At 30.9% G+C, this 16,924-nt stretch overlaps 1 protein-coding gene across 1 annotated transcript; it reads left to right on the forward strand.

Annotated features, from left to right (window-relative positions):
* Positions 1-5,366: 5,366 nt before the first annotated feature.
* On the forward strand, positions 5,367-14,980 carry LOC143067346 (uncharacterized). Its single transcript, XM_076240530.1, has 4 exons — positions 5,367-5,587; positions 8,466-8,641; positions 10,559-10,697; positions 11,506-14,980. Exons 1-4 carry the CDS (start codon positions 5,443-5,445, stop codon positions 12,552-12,554), a joined length of 1,509 nt encoding a protein of 502 aa, XP_076096645.1. The 5' UTR covers positions 5,367-5,442; the 3' UTR covers positions 12,555-14,980.
* Positions 14,981-16,924: the final 1,944 nt, after the last annotated feature.

The raw sequence follows: 16,924 nt of genomic DNA on the forward strand, positions 1-16,924 counted from the left end.
CACTCATGACAAATATATTGTAGCAGAAAACTATATTTACAAAATTATTTATGAGGTGCAATATTGCCATAATATATATATATAATCTGTTAAAAATTTTGTTATGTACATATGGTTTGAAATTTGTAGATATGTTATTTATTTTTTTTCTAATTTTTTTAGTGTTGAATGAATGTTTTGATTTGTTATACTTTTACATAATACATATAGAATATGTCATTATTTATTGTTAAATTGGTGATAATTCCAAGTAAAAAAAAAATCATTTTAAATAATAACAAGAAAATGGTTTAACATTAAATCATTACTCTTAACCTGAAGAATTAAATTCGTCCCTTAGATATTTTTTCACAATAAATCAAAAATTTAAGTAGCTTCCTGTTTCAATGAAAACATTTTCGGGGAATTCTGATGAATACTGGATAGTTGTCTAATTGGCAATCATACCACTTCTCCATATTATCAGATTTGGGTAGATTATGAAAAGATTTTTGGGTTTTTATAAGGAATGGAGTTACATTTTGCACCATTTCACTACCTTTTTACACTAAAGAAACTGAAAGAATTGAGTTTGTATATGGCATTAATATTTGAAGTATTTTAATTGTCCCTTCATTTATTACCATTACAGGTATCAATGGTAATAATTATTTATATTCATTCACATAAAGGATGTTACTGGATTATGGAATACTGTGAATTCATGTTAGTGGGATCTATTATTTGTGGATTGGGGAAAAAATTGCATTTTTGTGTATTTTTTATTTTGACTTCGTCTGCATTTAAGTCTACAGAACATGTGTCTCTTGTTGAACATTTAAATTTGTGGTTTACCTATACCCATGAAGTCCACAAAATTTGGTATCCCACAGATAATAAAGAATGCACAGTAGCCAGTTAAATCTTTGAACAATTTTGCCTGGAAGAGTTGAAGTCTTAGCTATAGTATTACATGTATTACATATTGATGAAATGACAATTAAGTCGGACTATATTATTTTATTCATACCTATACCAAAGTGCCAGATAATGGGTGTATGATACTTTTTAGGATTAATTGTCCTCCACTTGGGGTACCAACCTTGTGGTCCTGAATAGATATAAGGATGATACAGATATCAGTGGGCATGACTATGATACCAAAAGTTTGGGAAGCCAAATATATTGTACATAAACTAATAAGCATCAAAACCAAAAGTCCTTAACAGAATGCATGTTGTTTTAAATATTATTTTTCCCAGAGTTGCAATATAACTTTTGATACAAATTAAGGAAAAAAGATTCAATGTCAATTATGGTACTGTCATTTATATGGAATCATCTGTATAGTTCTACCATCAAAGTGTAAAAATATAAAAGTATGATTAGTAAAATTTGTTTTGCAGTAGATTCCTGGCATAAAATGAATTTAAATGTACACCACAGTCTAAATGTTTAAGATTCAAGAAGAAAATTTATTCATACTTAAAATTATTAAAAAAAAATAATCCTTCATTTTTGCTTTCCTTACAACACACTGTTCTACATTTGTATTTACTTTTGTTTTACATTCATATAAGTGTGCACTTAGTCATCCTTGGAGTTAATCTTGTCTTATGATAATGACCTGACATATAAAGTTAATGTCTAGACATACTTTAAACATTTGGGGAAGTATTTTCTCTTTTTTGATAAAAGGCAATTCCTGTATAAACTTAAACATCTCAATTAAACAATTATTTTACTTCATACTTACAGTTTATTGATATAAAAAAATGATAATGAATATTTGATAATTGACTTTTCAATTTTAGTTAAAGCCTTATTAATTTCTGCAATTATCATAAAAATGTATCAATATTTGTTATGAATTTTAATAAAAAAAATGAGAATTATTTCTTGTTTTCTTTGTCTTTCTTATTGGTTTAGTTGTTTTAAACTGAATCAATTGGGTTTTTGTTTTTATATATAAATCACTATGATTGAAGTGTGGGCAGTTCAAAAAATAATAAATCAGTTGGAGTTTTTTTATCAAGCTGAGGAAAGAAAAAATTATTGCTGACATCAGTGTCAGTAGCCTCAACAGTTGTTTGAAAAAGGTCAGTTTAAGGGGAACCACTACATGTTACGGTTGGTCAATGAAGTATTTGGTCCTGTTTCTTCAGTCATGGTCAATTGATGCTTGAACAACATATGATTTTGATCTTCAATTTATTATCTTATCCCTCTTCTTTTTTATACGAACGCAAAAATTTTAATTTTTTGGTCATATATTGCTATCACGTTGGCGTCGTCGTCCTGCGTCGTCGTCGTCGTCGTCGTCGTCGTCTGAATACTTTTAGTTTTCGCACTCTAACTTTAGTAAAAGTGAATAGAAATCAATGAAATTTTAACACAAGGTTTATGACCACAAAAGGAAGGTTGGGATTGATTTTGGGAGTTTTGGTCCCAATATTTTAGGAATTAGGGGCCAAAAAGGGCCCAAATAAGCATTTTCTTGGTTTTCGCACTATAACTTTAGTTTAAGAAAATAGAAATCTATGAAATTTTGACACAAGGTTTATGACCACAAAAGGACGGTTGGGATTGATTTTGGGAGTTTTGGTTCCAACAGTTTAGGAATTAAGGGCCAAAAAAGGGCCCAAATAAGCATTATTCTTGGTTTTCGCACAATAACTTTAGTATAAGTAAATAGAAATCAATGAAATTTAAACACAAGGTTTATGACCACAAAAGGAAGGTTGGGATTGATTTTTGGAGTTGAGGTCACAACAGTTTATGAATTAGGGGCCAAAAAGGGGCCCAAATAAGCATTATTTTTGGTTTTTGCACCATAACTTTAGTATAAGTAAATAGAAATCTATGAAATTTAAACACAAGGTTTATGACCATAAAAGGAAGGTTGGGTTTGATTTTATGAGTTTGGTCCCAACAGTTTAGGAATAAGGGGCCCAAAGGGTCCAAAATTGAACTTTGTGTGATTTCATCAAAAATTGAATAATTGGGGTTCTTTGATATGCCGAATCTAACTATGTATGTAGATTCTTAATTTTTGGTCCCGTTTTCAAATTGGTCTACATTAAGGTCCAAAGGTCCAAAATTAAACTTAGTTTGATTTTAACAAAAATTGAATCTTTGGGGTTCTTTGATATGCTGAATTTAAAAATGTACTTAGATTTTTAATTATTGGCCTAGTTTTCAAGTTGGTCCAAATGGGGGTCCAAAATTAAACTTTGTTTGATTTCATCAAAAATTGAATAAATGGGTTCTTTGATATGCCAAATCTAACTGTGTATGTAGATTCTTAATTTTTGGTCCAGTTTTCAAATTGGTCTACATTAAGGTCCAAAGGGTCCAAAATTAAACTAAGTTTGATTTTAACAAAAATTAAATTCTTGGGCTTATTTGATATGCTTTATCTAAACATGTACTTTGATTTTTGATTATGGGCCCAGTTTTCAAGTTGGTCCAAATCAGGATTCCATATCAAGTATTGTGCAATAGCAAGAAATTTTCAATTGCACAGTATTGCACAATAGCAAGAAATATCTAATTGCACAATATTGTGCAATAGCAATTAATTTTCAATTGGAGTTATCTTTCTTTGTATAGAATAGTAGTTGATAATATATGTTGGAAATTTGCCAGACATGACTATGATGTCATTTTCTATTTTTATTTGCCAATAACTTTATGTAAATAACTTCATTGGAAATTTGCCAATATAAAATGTTGCTGATGAAGCTTTTTTTCCTTATCTTATCTAAAATGTTTTTAGATAATGTATGTTGGACATTTGCCAGACATGACTATGATGTCATTTTCTATTTTTATTTGCCAATAACTTTATGTAAATAACTTCATTGGAAATTTGCCAATATTAAATGTTGCTGATGAAGTTTTTTTTATTGTTTTATACAATAAACAATGAATATTCACTTTTACTACCAACCAATCTTTACCATTCAGTGATAACAAGCACCTTTTGTTACATTTTAATATTTTATGATGTATTTAAATGAGTAGTTATTGTTGCAAACTCCATTAGAAATTTGAATTGAGATCAGTTTTGGAAAAAGGGAAAGGGGGATGTGAAAAAAAAAAGGGGGGGGGGGTTAAATTTTTCTCATTTCAGATTTCATAAATAAAAAGAAAATTTCTTCAAACATTTTTTTTAGAGGATTAATATTCAACAGCATAGTGAATTGCTCAAAGGCAAAAAAAAATTTTTAAGTTCATTAGACCACATTCATTCTGTGTCAGAAACCTATGCTGTGTCAACTATTTAATTTTAGATTTAAATAAGTTTGAAGAAGAAATCTTTAATTGATTTGTAAAATCTTAACATTTGTTTTGTGTAAAAAAACCCATGTATAAATGTCAAAAATTTGATCACAATCCAAATTCAGAGCTGTATCACGCTTGAATGTTTTGTCCATACTTGCCCCAACTGTTCAGGGTTCGACCTCTGCGGTCGTATAAAGCTGCGCCCTGCGGAGCACCTGGTTGCATGTTGAAATTTGTGATGATGTCATTTTAATGGTTACAACCTATAATGATTTGTCCAGTGTCGGATCCAGGGGGAGGCTTCCAATGGCTGAATCCGCCCTTGTGGTCTTCAAGATTTTGTTTGGCATATTTTATTCTAATAGAGATAATTAGCCCTGCCCACTAAGTCATTGTTCCACATTTTTTCACTTTGAGTTGACTGGTAAAAGTTTGTGATTAAGTCAGTTTTAAGGAAACTTCTATTGCTGATAATTTAGTTAATGAGAAATTCCTTGGAGTTAATTTAATTACCTTTACCCCTTCAGTCATGCATGATCAATTGACTAAAAAAGTTTTGCATTTCATTCATGTAAAAGTAAAAAATAAAAAAAAGATGTGGTATGATTGCCTCTGAGAAAACTTACGACAAAAGACCTAATGACACAAAAATTAACACTGTAGGGCCCTCAATAATGAGCAAAGTCCATTATAAATTTATATATTTGCATTACCGGTATACTTTATAATGTATTATTTTAGACCGAGGCAAGACACATTTTTATGCCCCCACCATAATGACAAAAATTCTGCCTCTGAAAAGTAGTGGAGTTATAGGAATGGGCTAACCTTTGATTGGAAATAATATCATTTTTTGCTTAAAGTTGCCTAAGATTATATTTTAACACTTGTGGTATAACTTTACCAACACCACTTTCTGGGAAACCTATAACTGCCTTCGTACATCATTGACACCACCATTCAGGTAAAAATAGTTTATTCTAGTTAATATGTCTATAAGAATAAATTTTCTACATGTATACATCACATAACTTAACAATATCGAAAAGGGTCGAAAATTATCGAAAAGGGTCGAAAATTATCGAAAGTACGAGTTGTTGAACGTTGGTCCGAGTTCGCGAAGGGACGAGTTTGGCATTCCTTCCCAAGGCTTCATTCGGCACTCTGCACTCAGTGATGGCCCGTCGTCTTACATCTTTGAAATTGTCTTGTTTACAGAATATAGCGATAAACTTTGATAAATTCTGGTATAAACCTTTTGAGGAGCAGTTTATCTCAACAGGAAAACTTCTCCACGTTATTGGTCCTTTTGATGACCTCAGTAAGTCTTCTGCCAATTTTATAGCAGTGCTATTTTTTGTTTGTTTTTGTTGTGAAATACTTTCACTATTAAAGGTCAAAATCTAGTACATTAACTTAGTGATATTCATATTATTTTGATAATATCTTAATTATTGAGTGTACAATTGTATTATTAAAGGATGAGATGGTGGGACACTCATATCATAATTTTGCTCATGTAGTCTTCAATATTATATAAAACCAGGAAAATTATTTTTCTAAATCCAGATATGGTGTACAAATTTTAGCCCCTTCTTCTTCTTTATTCTTTCCTCCACTATCTGGAATACCACAACTTTTGTAGTGTAGCACGGATAAGCAACTGATTGATACTGTAAGCGGTAAGAGTTCCATATGGCACTCCCACCCAAAAAGTTGAATAAATAGTTTAAGATACTGGTGTAAATGATATAAACACAGCCTGGCGTACTCACCACCAATTTACAACACAACAGCAGTTGGTCTTATCCAAAATGAGCTATGGCTGCAATCCCAGCTGGGTGCTCAAGTAAAACAAAAAACTTGAGGCACTAGTAGCTTTAAAATAACTTAAAATTTAATGTCAATTCACTTTTGTACACGTGCAGGAAACTGTTCCATCAGCATACTATATACATTTGTACTCCATTTAAGGCACACATGTTATTATGTCAATTATTCACTAATCTATGTATAGTACTTTAAAGTTCATGCACTGTGCATGCGGCATATACTAAAATCTAAAAACACTTCATGTACCACCAAGTTACAACTGTCAATGTTACTGTGACAGTTTGTGGTTTACCAATTTTGCTGCAAGTTTATTGTTTTCTTTTTGGTATAAATTAATATAAAGATCCACTTTGTTAATCTTGTGATCTATTTTTTTGGCAATCGTCAATGGCAGTCAGCAGGGTTTAAGAACATCAGTTGTTCGACCTGTTAGTTTAATATGTTTTGTTAAAATATGCTTTTTCACTTTTTTGTTTTTTTTGGAAAATGTTGTATGTGCTGTATTTAGACCCCTCTAAAACCAGGAACAAATATATCAAGTGGTCTAGCGCGTCGGGGAAGAGCAACACAATGCCATGATATCTCAGTAGCAATGAGTATGAATCCCGACCAGGGAAGAAAAAAAAAAATCTTTTACATAAATTTCCAGATCTGACATTGATGGGCCATTTATTTAGACAACTTGTACATACAGAATGTGTTTTCAGCCTTGTATCACCATCACTGCTAGTGTTCCGATGGATAAAGTTTGTTGTTAATTTGTCACTGGTTCAGATGTACTTATAATATAGTTATTTCTGTGACTGCATCTTACATTTATTTGTAGGATCCTTTACAAAAGATAATTCAGCTTACTTGTAACAACTCAATCTTTATGCCTTATATTATAGGGTTATTGCATGAATATTGGGGAATATTGTCCCGAGTAGAATTTTATATTGCACGAGCTTGCAAGTGCAATATATGTTCTACGAGGGACAATATTCCCCAATATTCATGCAATAACCCTTTTATTGTATAGCAATATAATAGTTGAAAGTAAAAATTGGTTTAAACTGAGGTTTTGTCGTTGATGACGTCATGAATTTTGAAGACTTATTGCACTAGTGCAATAATAGAATTTATTGCACGCTAACTTTTGGTTACTTTCTGTGGGAAATATTATATTGCTATACAATAAAATGCAATATTGTTACTAAGTTATGCATATTATGATATAATATCATATACTCTGTTACGACGCTAGATTAAAACTGACAAGGAAAGGTTACAGTCGACACCCAAAGCTTTATAATTGTAGAGCCTAGGTGGCAGAATGGTCTAGTGCTTAGGGCACAGTGCAACTTGATTTGGTGATAAGTCAATGGTATATGGTATGCAGTTGTATTAGCATTGACAAATCTCATTTCCATGGAGATTGTTTAGTCATGTACCTTCAGTCATCATGGTTTATTGACTTTCAATATTTGCATTTAACTAAGTTACAATATTGCATTATCAAAATTACAAAAAGGCAAGACATTTTCTGTGTTAACAGTTTATGTTTATGTTTAATAACATTTTTACATGTTGAATATATGCATATATAAATATCTGCAGTTTTAATTTTGCTTTTGTGTTTATTTTCTTTAATCTATATTTTGTCATTTGTATATCATTAAGAATTAATAATAATCATTGTAATAAATTGTTTGTAATTATACTGCTCTTTAAGGACGTCCTTGATTGACAATAAAAATATTGTAGTTGTAGTTGTTTAAATCTACGTTTAAGGACAAGTCATGATATTTCTATAATCTATTATCATTAATTATCTAGTGATCATATATTTTTGGAGCCTAGAATGGGATGGTTAAATAATGTCATCTGCATACACTAATCAACAAGTTTATTTAAAAATAATAGACAAAATAGTTTAGATAAGTGATTTAGGGTCATTAATAAACAGGTAAAATAGATTAGGACTCTATACATCACCCTGTATGATGCTCACACTGGAGCTGAAAGGTTGTGTAAGCTCATCAGCTATTTTTACATTCGCTTTCAAGATATAGGAATATGTAAACCTGTATGCCTTTTATATGGAAAGTTTCTAACAAGTATAGATTTTTTTATTCTGTTAGAAATACTTATATATGCGGGCTTTCAGTTTATCATAAGGTATTTACAAATAAGTCCTTGTTTACACCAAAGAATTGAATATTGAGTACAGACAAACCTGTACACCTAGACTAGAAAAAATGACTTGGCAGGACATAGATCAGTACAATTAAAATGCATTTTATGTTTTTACTAAACACTTTTTTAATTATTAGAATCTCTTTATGTGCATGGTAATATGATAGAATTTCATTTTCTTCTTTCAGCCAGTGAATTGATTCAATATGTGTTGGATGTTCTGGTGAAAGAAAAGTTGCTTAAGACAAAATATTTACAACTCCTTATCAGTAGCAGACTACTGGAGCTAAATTTGAGCAAGGCACCAAATCATGTGTACCCATGCAGTGATAGTATAGTAAATTGTATAGGTGATAGATGTCATGTAAGTACCACCACAGTCTATGGTATACCACTTAGTAAAGATGAGAATGGAAATGGGGAATGTGTCAAAGAGACAACAATTGCAACTCGACCATAGAGCAGACAAGAGCCAAAGGCCACAATGGGTCTTCAATGCAGCGAGAAACTCCCGCAGTAGTTTATCTGCAAAAAAACTAGTTACTGTTTAATCATTATTGATATTAAATCATTAAATGTTGAAAGACATAGATCTTTGTATAATTCTGAATTGAGCTGGAGGAAATTAGTTTTGATACAACCGCAAAATTTTTGTATATTGGTATCACGTGACGTTGTCATCGTAGTCCGAAGACAGATGGTAAATTTTAACACTATGTATATAACCACAAAAGGAAGCTTGTGATTAATTTTGGAGGTTATGGTCCCTAAGGTTTAGAAATTAGGGGCCTAAAGGGCCCAAAACAAGCATTTATCTAGTGTCAGGATACTAAGTTGTGTATAAGTATTTAAATTGTTCTGAAATTTTACCACAATGTTTAATACCATAAGTAGAAGGTTGGGATATATTTTAAGGGTTATGGAGCAAATAGTCTAGGAATAAAGGGCCAAAAAGGGGACAAAAACAAGCATTTTTGTAGTTTCAAGACAATAAATTGGAGTTATCTTTTGTTTGTCCAGAATGGTTGTTGAATCACCTAAAACCAATGCTTTACGAAATATTCTTTGAAAATTGGAGTTATCTTTCTTTGTCCAGAAAAGTAGTTGAATCAACTTAAATCAATGCTATATACAATATACAATGCAATATTCACTTTTACTACCAACTAAATAAATTAAAACAATCTTTACCATTCAGTGATTACAAGCACTTTGATTACCATTCTAGGGTTATGCCCCTTTACAAGAAGAAAAATTGACAATTTTTTTTGTTTCTGTTCTCTTAACTTAAGTTTGTCTCAACTAAATTTAATGAAATGTGTATATAATGCTTATTACCTCTTAACTCAGTTCAAGTTCAATTTTTGACAGATTCAATTTTACAGTTCTTGAGTTATGTCCCTTTATAACATTCTATGCTAGCTAGCATCATCTGTGTCCCTTTGGACACATTCCCCATTTATTTTTTAGAAGCTACTATTTTACTTTAAAATATTAATTTTAACCATGGCTGTATGACATTTTATATTTTAATATTTTATGATGTATTTAAATGAGTAGTTATTGTTGCAAACTCCATTAGAAATTTGAATTGAGATCAGTTTTGGAATAAGGGAAAGGAGGAGGTGAAAAAAAAAATAGGGGGGGGGGGTCAATTTTTTTCATTTCAGATTTCAGAAATAAAAAGAAAATTTCTTCAAACAATTTTTTTTTTTAGAGGATTAATATTCAACAGCATAGTGAATTGCTCAAAAGCAAACATTTTTTTTTAAGACCACATTCATTCTGTGTCAGAAACCTATGCTGTGACAACTATTTAATCACAATGCAAATTCAGAGCTGAATCAAGCTTAAATGTTGTGTGTATACTTGCCACAACCGTTCAGGGTTCGACCTCTGCAGTCGTATAAAGATGCGTCCTGCTGGGCATTTGGTTAACAACTGTTTAAGTCTTACTGTAAGTGTTTTTTGTCAGCATTTAAACTTTTTATGCTTTTCATCTTCAATATGAATTTGAAGTTACAAGATAGTGACTTTCTTTGTTTTTTCTACAGTAACTATCTAAATTGTTGTAATGTGCTGTTAAAAAGTCATTGGATGGAAAGAAAATGACAATTCCCGGGAAGCAAAAACTGTTTCACCATGACAAGCTATTGTTCATTTATAAATGTAGATTACTCATGGCAAAAAAAATAAATACTGTACATATGTATAAATGAATATTTTAATAAGTGAACAGAACATAGTAAAATATACCAAAAATATTTTTCTTTCATTTCAGAAACTAACAAAGCTGAATTTATCCTTCTGCAATAATGTATCTTCCCGAGCCTTAGAAAATGTTGTAACCCAGCTGTTATCACTACAGATTCTTATACTTAAAAGAACTAAATGTGATGATAGAGTTCTCATGGCAATAAGTAAGTACAGATTCTTATACTTAAAAGTAATAAGTGATATGATAGAGTTCTCATGGCAATAAGTAAGTACATATTCTCATGCTTAAAAGTACTAAATATGATGATAGAGTTCTCATGGCAATAAGTAAGTACATATTCTCATGCTTAAAAGTACTAAATGTGATGATAAAGTTTTCATTGCAATAAGTAAGTACTTTGGAATCATTTATTTTCACAGGTACCAATTTTCTTGGTTCGAGGAAAACTTGCAATTTAATTTCATGGTTTTGGCAAAGTGTGCACTCAATCCTTAGAAACATTTGTAATTCATTGAACATTTAAATTTGTGGTTCTCCTGTACCCACAAAATCCACGAAAATGAATGAATCCACAGTACATGTTTTCAATCTTAATCTATACCATTTAAAACCACACCAAGCAACTGTGTTCTTTTAGTAAGTAAAATCATGATGGTACATGTATTTATATTCAGTAGATGCTTCATACATGTATCACTTAATGGTCAGTTCTGACAGATCATGAAAACAGTAGTCCAGAAGGTATTTTAGCATTTGTCTGTAAACCATAGCTGTATTTAAAATTTTCTGGTTTGGTGTTTATGCTTTACTTATTTTTTACAGCAAACCTTTTTATGGAAGAACTTCTTCCCTTATGTAAGATTATCATCTTGCTTTCTGAATGCTCTAAAAATGTAAATATAACATTTCATATTTTTGGTAAAAAAAATCTCTAAGACCAGCTTACTGTTTCTGCACTGAGTTTGATTCATATCTTATTAATTAAATGTTGTTATAATGTTCTTTTCTAGGTCAACATAGCTGTCATTTACGACATTTAGACGTTTCAAGTTGCAAGATATCACAGCGTGGATTAAATTCCTTGTGCTCGGATGACAGTCCTCTGCCGTGTCCAAAGTTACAGACTTTGAGGATAAGAGATTGTGAAGATTGTAAACCACCAATAACCATAGATTGCGTTACCTCATTATTACTGCAAAGAACAAAGACATTTGACCTTGACTATGAGAAGATACATTTGGTGTTGTCAAGAATTCACAAACTTAACAACTCGCCTCCTATTATCACATCAAATCTTCAATATTCAAGAATTCAATGTTTAGATTTTGGAACTGAAGATATCTTCACTACAGACATTGAGCTAATCTGTAAATATTGCCCAAATATCACAATGACAGCATTGAATCCAGTTGCACATGATGACCAAGTTCTTCTACTTATGACCTTGAAGCATTTACGCCATTTAGAAATTGTTTCCGACACACATGATGGCGTGACATTATCATTTGAAGGATCAATTTCACCTCTGTTATGCAGTGTTGGACTGTATCTTCAAGTCTTGTCGATTATTGAATTTACCGATGTATGTTTATATACAATTGGTAAATATTGTCCTCATTTGAAAAATTTGAATTTAATGGTGTCAACATTGCAGGACAATAAAAGCCATTTTCCAGACAACACGACAAGTTATACAGAACTTCAAAAGTTTAAATGTATCATTATTGGAGAGAACGACATGCTACCAGAAGATTCTTTGTCAGTCATTTTGAAAAATTCTAAAGATTTGCGGTCACTTTTATTGACCAATATACAGTTTCTGACCAATGAAGAACTTGGACGTTATATCAATCATAATGCTTTGCCAAATTTGGAAGAGCTAGAACTAACTAATTGTAATCATATTGAGGGTTCTTTATTTTACAATTTTTTGACTATTTCACAATGTTTGACTAGCTTAAAATTAGATGCTTGTCACCAAGTTACAAGGGCTGAATTTTTTGAGTTGTTACAGTATTCAGAAGAGTATCTTCCACAACTTCAGGTGCAGTGGACATGATCTGAATAAAATTTATTGTACAGTTCCATCATTGAACATTTTTGTAAGTCTTTTGACCAATCAGAATCTGATCTTTCAGCTTGACTGAAAAAAACACCAGACAATATACTCCTATGCTAGAATAATGTGTCCATATTTAGAAACAGTGATAAATAAAATTCAGTATTTCTAATTACATTAATAGAATAACAAATTGTACTATTATATATCTTATGAAAAAATCCATTTGTCACTTGAAAAAAGGCTGAGCACTATATTTAAAACTGGGACAGAGAAATCATGTGACATAGAAAATTTTCCCATTATGATTTAAAAATTTTCAGTTTTCTGTAACCATTTGGTTTCCGTACAAGAGAAAATAAGGATCATCATTTAGCAAAACTGGGTTACTTTCATTTTTTAATTCCTGTATAGTCCGGGATTTTAAATTGACATTTTTGTTTTGAAATATTTGTTGATATTCAAATTATAACAACTTTTTTCCAAATGTTTGAAGCATACTGGAATGTATGAAATCAAGGATTTGTATACTATATAGATCATTGATGAAATCTATGTCAAAACATGAATATATACCAGACTTTAGTTTATTTAGATACCTCTATTTCGTATGTCTATCATGTCATTCTTTAAAAAACCTACTGTGACAACTTCCTTTTGAAACAAACAGATATTATAACCATGATATCTATATATAGCTATGAATCATAAAAGTTCAGACTCCACTACTAATATAAACCACCACTGTTCAGAAAATTAAGATAAACTATATCGACTGTGTAAAATTCAAGAGTTATAAAAAACATGTTGAGAATCTATGTGATTAGTTTTAGAAAGAGACTGAGGATAATTAAAACAAGACTGCATGTGTAAATATCTTTCTATGGCAATTTGTGCTCAATATTCTTTCTCTGCATATGTGTGTTTAAGAGTTGTGGCTTAGTTGTCACATTTATTGTAAATGCAACGAAAAGGGCATTTTTAATAAACAAATGTGTTGTATTAAAAATACATCTACTTAACATTATTTTCTGCAAATTGAATAAACTTTGAAATACCAGGTACATTTAATTTTTGGACAACTGTGGCCATAAATTACACAATCTCCTTTTATGGAAGTTGAGTAAAATTTGATCTGTGTAATGCAGTTTTTAAGAATTTATAGTTATGTATATTTATGTTGTTCTAATTTGTTTATTGAAAATGTTACATATAAATATGTGTTTAATGTTCTTTTAATTCACTATTGTTAAATCTTTGTCTCTACATTGATTTGAATGTTAATCATTTATATAGTGTGCTGTGAATTGAATTGAAATTCTACTTGTAAATAATTAGAAATTAAGTGATATGGCCTTTAAGGAAACAAATAACATCTGTTGGTTGAATAACATTTTAAATTTATATCTTAACTTCACAATTAGCTCCAATATTTTTTTTATTATATACATCTTACAAACCAAATTTTTGGGGAGTAAAAAGGATTCACCCTGTCCATCTTGTCTCTTGTTCAGTCCATAAGACATAAAATGCAATTTCTCCTGAAAGAGGAACCAGTGGCTGATCCAGAAATTTTCATAAGTGGCGGCCCACTGACTGCCTAAGAGGGGGCCCGCTCCAGTCACGCTTTAGTGATTCCCTATATAAGCAACCACTGCCCCCTGGGACCCCCCCCTAAATCCGCCTCTGGGAACTAGATATTGATAAAAATTTACACTACCAATGGTCCAACACATTACATAATTACATACGGGTAATTCAATATTGCAATTTGTGGTAACAGTCTCTTGTAGGCCCAACACCTAAATAACTTTACAGATATTGATGATACTTAACAATGTTGTAGAACACTACCTAAGGATGTGCATTCAGGAATTTAATCCTGGTCCTATATGATTAAGGGGAGTTTACAAACTTCAGTATTGTGATATGAGTTATAAGTATGCTAGTGCATTATAAACTATTAAAAGCCTGCTCAATCTTGAAAAGTGTTCAATATGTTTTAAAGATGAACAAAACAATGAAATTGATATTATTTTTTGTGAAATAATTTATAATTTATCCATAAAGGAAGCCTTTAAAGATTTTTAACCTTAGTATATGTATGAGAATGATAATTCCTTTTCTCCATCCAAAAGGAAAATAAATTTGTGATATCTTTACTCAATGAAAGGTGTTCATGTGCAAATATTTGTACACAGATTTTAGTCATTTGTTAATCAGTATGATTGTTAGTGATGCTTATTAAACAAATTAAAAAGAAATAATACAGGGCAATGTACATATTTTAGTTTGCTTTTCTTACACTTTTATACAGACTATCAGTAAAATTTTAATTCATTATTGATTGTGATATATTTATATATGGATTTTTTGTAGATGAAGTAATATATACCATATTTATTAAAAACATATTTCAAAACAAATGTTATCTTTTCTTATTATTTATTGTGCTGTAAGTTTAAAGCTTTGATACCATCTTTCTCCTTTAAGGTAGCACTATGTTGTATGAGTCTGATTAAGAGAATATCATAATACACATGTAATAGGGCAGGCAACATGTCATCCTGATTTGTCCAGTGGTTAAGAGAATATCATAATACACATGTAATAGGGCAGGCAACATGTCATCCTGATTTGTCCAGTGATTAAGAGAATATCATAATACACATGTAATAGGGCAGGCAACATGTCATCCTGATTTGTCCAGTGATTAAGAGAATATCATAATACACATGTAATAGGGCAGGCAACATGTCATCCTGATTTGTCCAGTGATTAAGAGAATATCATAATACACATGTAATAGGGCAGGCAACATGTCATCCTGATCAATGTTGTCCAGTGATTAAGAATGATTTAGGGTCCTTCAGCATATAGGTCTAGTACAAGAGCACTTACAAGTCATATAACCTAAATCTTTTCTACTCCTATTTTAATCATCCATTATGGCCTATTTTAAATTTTTTCCCTACATGTAGACTGAAAAACTATCACCACAGACATTAGCCAATGCCCTTTAGGTTGTAGTTGCAAAAGATGAGTCAGAAAACCTCTCAAACTTTCCCTTATGAACAAAGGGTTTGCTATTATAAATTTATCAATATCCTAGGACTTTTCAGTACTTAAAATTCAGAAATTATTGCTTGCATTTATATTGCGATTTTGTCAATTTATACTAAAATGCGATTTTAATTTTTGTGATATTGAGAAAAATCCTATTTAATTCATATAAAAATTTCAAAATGTGAGTTTAAATTATTGAGATTATTATAATTACCCTGTCGCATTTTTCACAATAATAAAAACATTGTAATAATTTCTGAATTTACAGTATGTTCCACTCATCGTCACATGTATAACCTAGAACTTTCAACTATAAACAAGTGTGGTAAGATCTCAATATTGACAGGTATTAACTTCCTTATAATAACTATGCAAGTTCCTCATTCACATGTAATCTGGCTGGGCATGTTATAATTGGTATCCATAACATTGTCAGCAACACTTCTCTACATAATGTATTAGCTAAATTATCAAAATACTGTGAACCTTTCTCACCTGCTTTCATTCATAACATACATAGTGTCCATGCATACATAGCAACACACAATAATGTTCGTGCTGATGAAAATTATAATGGGTGGCTGAGGTAGAGCATGTTAATGTTATACTGTAAATTCAGAAATTATTGCTGTTTTAATTAAAATGAATTGTGAAAAATGCAACAGGGTTATAATCATAATAATTTAAACTTGCATTTTGAAATATTTTATATGAATTAAACAGGATATTTCTCAATATTGCAAAAATTAAAATCTCACATAGTCTAAAATGACAAAATCGCAGTAATAAATGCAAGCAATAATTTTAGAATTTACAGTATGCACATTAACCCTGCTATGGGCAAGACCGAAACAATGAGCCAGACTTTTAATGTACTGGTTCATAAGGTAACACTTTCCTCTCACATTGCAGCATGAATTAAAATGTTTGGAAGACATGTTTTTCAAGAGACAATCTACATTACTATGGGAACCATTTGTGCTCCTCTTCTACATGACTATTATATGAGGCACATTATTAAAGAGATTTGAAAAAAGAATGAAAAGAAGTTGGTACCATCCTTCTACTTCAAAATCCTCCATGAAGGTTGCATTTCTGTAAATATTGACAATACAATTTCCCATAGGAACTCCTTTTAAGGCTAAAACTGTACCACTTTTACTATGAAGTTTTGAAAAAAATTATATCCAACAATGGAAAGTTCATATCCACTACAATTTTTTTTAAAGGTCAAAATATAGGGCTGTGCTGCATATTTTCAATGTTTATAGCCCCGAATTTCTAAGAGTTTAAACTAACTCTAA

Source organism: Mytilus galloprovincialis, chromosome 1 (assembly GCF_965363235.1).
Source record: "Mytilus galloprovincialis chromosome 1, xbMytGall1.hap1.1, whole genome shotgun sequence".
Classification (NCBI taxonomy): Eukaryota; Metazoa; Mollusca; class Bivalvia; order Mytilida; family Mytilidae; genus Mytilus; species Mytilus galloprovincialis.